This window comes from Eurypyga helias, unplaced genomic scaffold, assembly GCF_000690775.1.
Source record: "Eurypyga helias isolate BGI_N326 unplaced genomic scaffold, ASM69077v1 scaffold3471, whole genome shotgun sequence".
NCBI lineage: Eukaryota > Metazoa > Chordata > Aves > Eurypygiformes > Eurypygidae > Eurypyga > Eurypyga helias.
Genome location: NW_010231316.1, coordinates 13,947 through 15,217, shown reverse-complemented (window position 1 = coordinate 15,217; position 1,271 = coordinate 13,947). Strand labels below are relative to the sequence as shown.

The 1,271-nt window shown below is 40.9% G+C and overlaps 1 protein-coding gene across 1 annotated transcript in view; it reads left to right on the top strand.

Moving 5' to 3' along the window:
* Positions 1-234: 234 nt before the first annotated feature.
* Positions 235-1,271, top strand: part of BNIP3L (BCL2/adenovirus E1B 19kDa interacting protein 3-like) — an 8,829-nt gene continuing 7,792 nt past the window's right edge. The window contains exon 1 of the mRNA XM_010161003.1: positions 235-431. Coding sequence (XP_010159305.1) covers positions 265-431 — 167 coding nt within the window. The 5' untranslated portion in view covers positions 235-264. The remainder of the gene's footprint in view (positions 432-1,271) is intronic.

Sequence of the window (1,271 nt, the reverse complement as noted above, 5' to 3'; positions counted from 1 at the left end):
TTATTTGACTAGCTTTGGAGGTAGGCAGCCACCAAACCTGACCTGTTAGGGGTGTTTTTCATGTTGAAAGAGGAAGAAACATGTTACTCTTGTCTCCAGCACATGTTTATGAGTTTTCTGCTAGCAGCAGTGTATGTTATCGGAATTCGCCATATTCATGGGTTTTTCTGTGTGTAATTGATAAACTTAAGATGGAGTTTCAGTCCACTGTTTTTAATGAAATGACGTCTGGCTGGCCCAACAGGTTCCTGGGTGGAGTTACAGATGAACGGCAATGGCAATAGCAACGATAATGGCAATGGGAAGAACGGAGGTCTGGAGCATGTCCCTTCATCATCCTCCATCCACAATGGAGACATGGAAAAAATCCTCCTGGACGCCCAGCATGAATCCGGACAGAGCAGTTCAAGAGGTAGTTCCCACTGTGACAGGTAAAGACACGTTTGCTGTTCTGCATGCAACTTGTGGTTTTTATCCTGCAGATATTGATGAAGGGGTAAAGCTTTTTTTCAGGCTTAGGTCTGTCATGCTCCAGTGTTTGGGGTGCTTGTGGGTTCCTAGCTGTCTAGCAAATGAAACATCTGGCTTGAAAAATAGGTTGTTGCTGGAGGAAGCTAAGGAATCCAGGAGCAGGGAAGTCGCATCAACACCACAGTTAAATTTTACCTTGTCATAAAGAACATATGGTATAAACAATATCTAATTTTATAATAATGATATGTACCTGTGCTTTATATTTAGTCAGGCATGAGAAAGTATATCCTTGGATTTAACAGAAAAAAAGCTCTCGAACCCAAACCATTCTATGGTTCTATAATTTGTACTCCGTGCTTTCACTATTCTGCTTCTTTTTCCCTGAGAATGCAAAATATTTCTTACCTAGCAATATAGTCCTTTGAGGCATATGTGAGCATTATTATATTCTTATGTGGTCATGATACCTTTTTATGCCTAGGAAGTTTTGGGGCAGTTTTGGAAATCCTTGAGCGGTTTCTAGATATAATTTTAGCTGTCCTCCTGCACTTGCTTCCTTTGGTTTTGCTGGGTGAATGCTCTCTCAACTGTCATGTCTGCTGTGTAGCTTATGTAAGTGGTTGATCAGATATAAGCGCTATTTAAAATTAGTGAGGCCTGGTTTAATTACTGAATGTAGTGGACTCTTTGGAAATTAGCCACACAAGTGTTTCAAATAGAATGGGTACGCTTGTAGACAATAGTTTTACGTCTGCATTGCTAAGAAACCAGCTGTCAGGAGTTCAGGACTTTCCAGC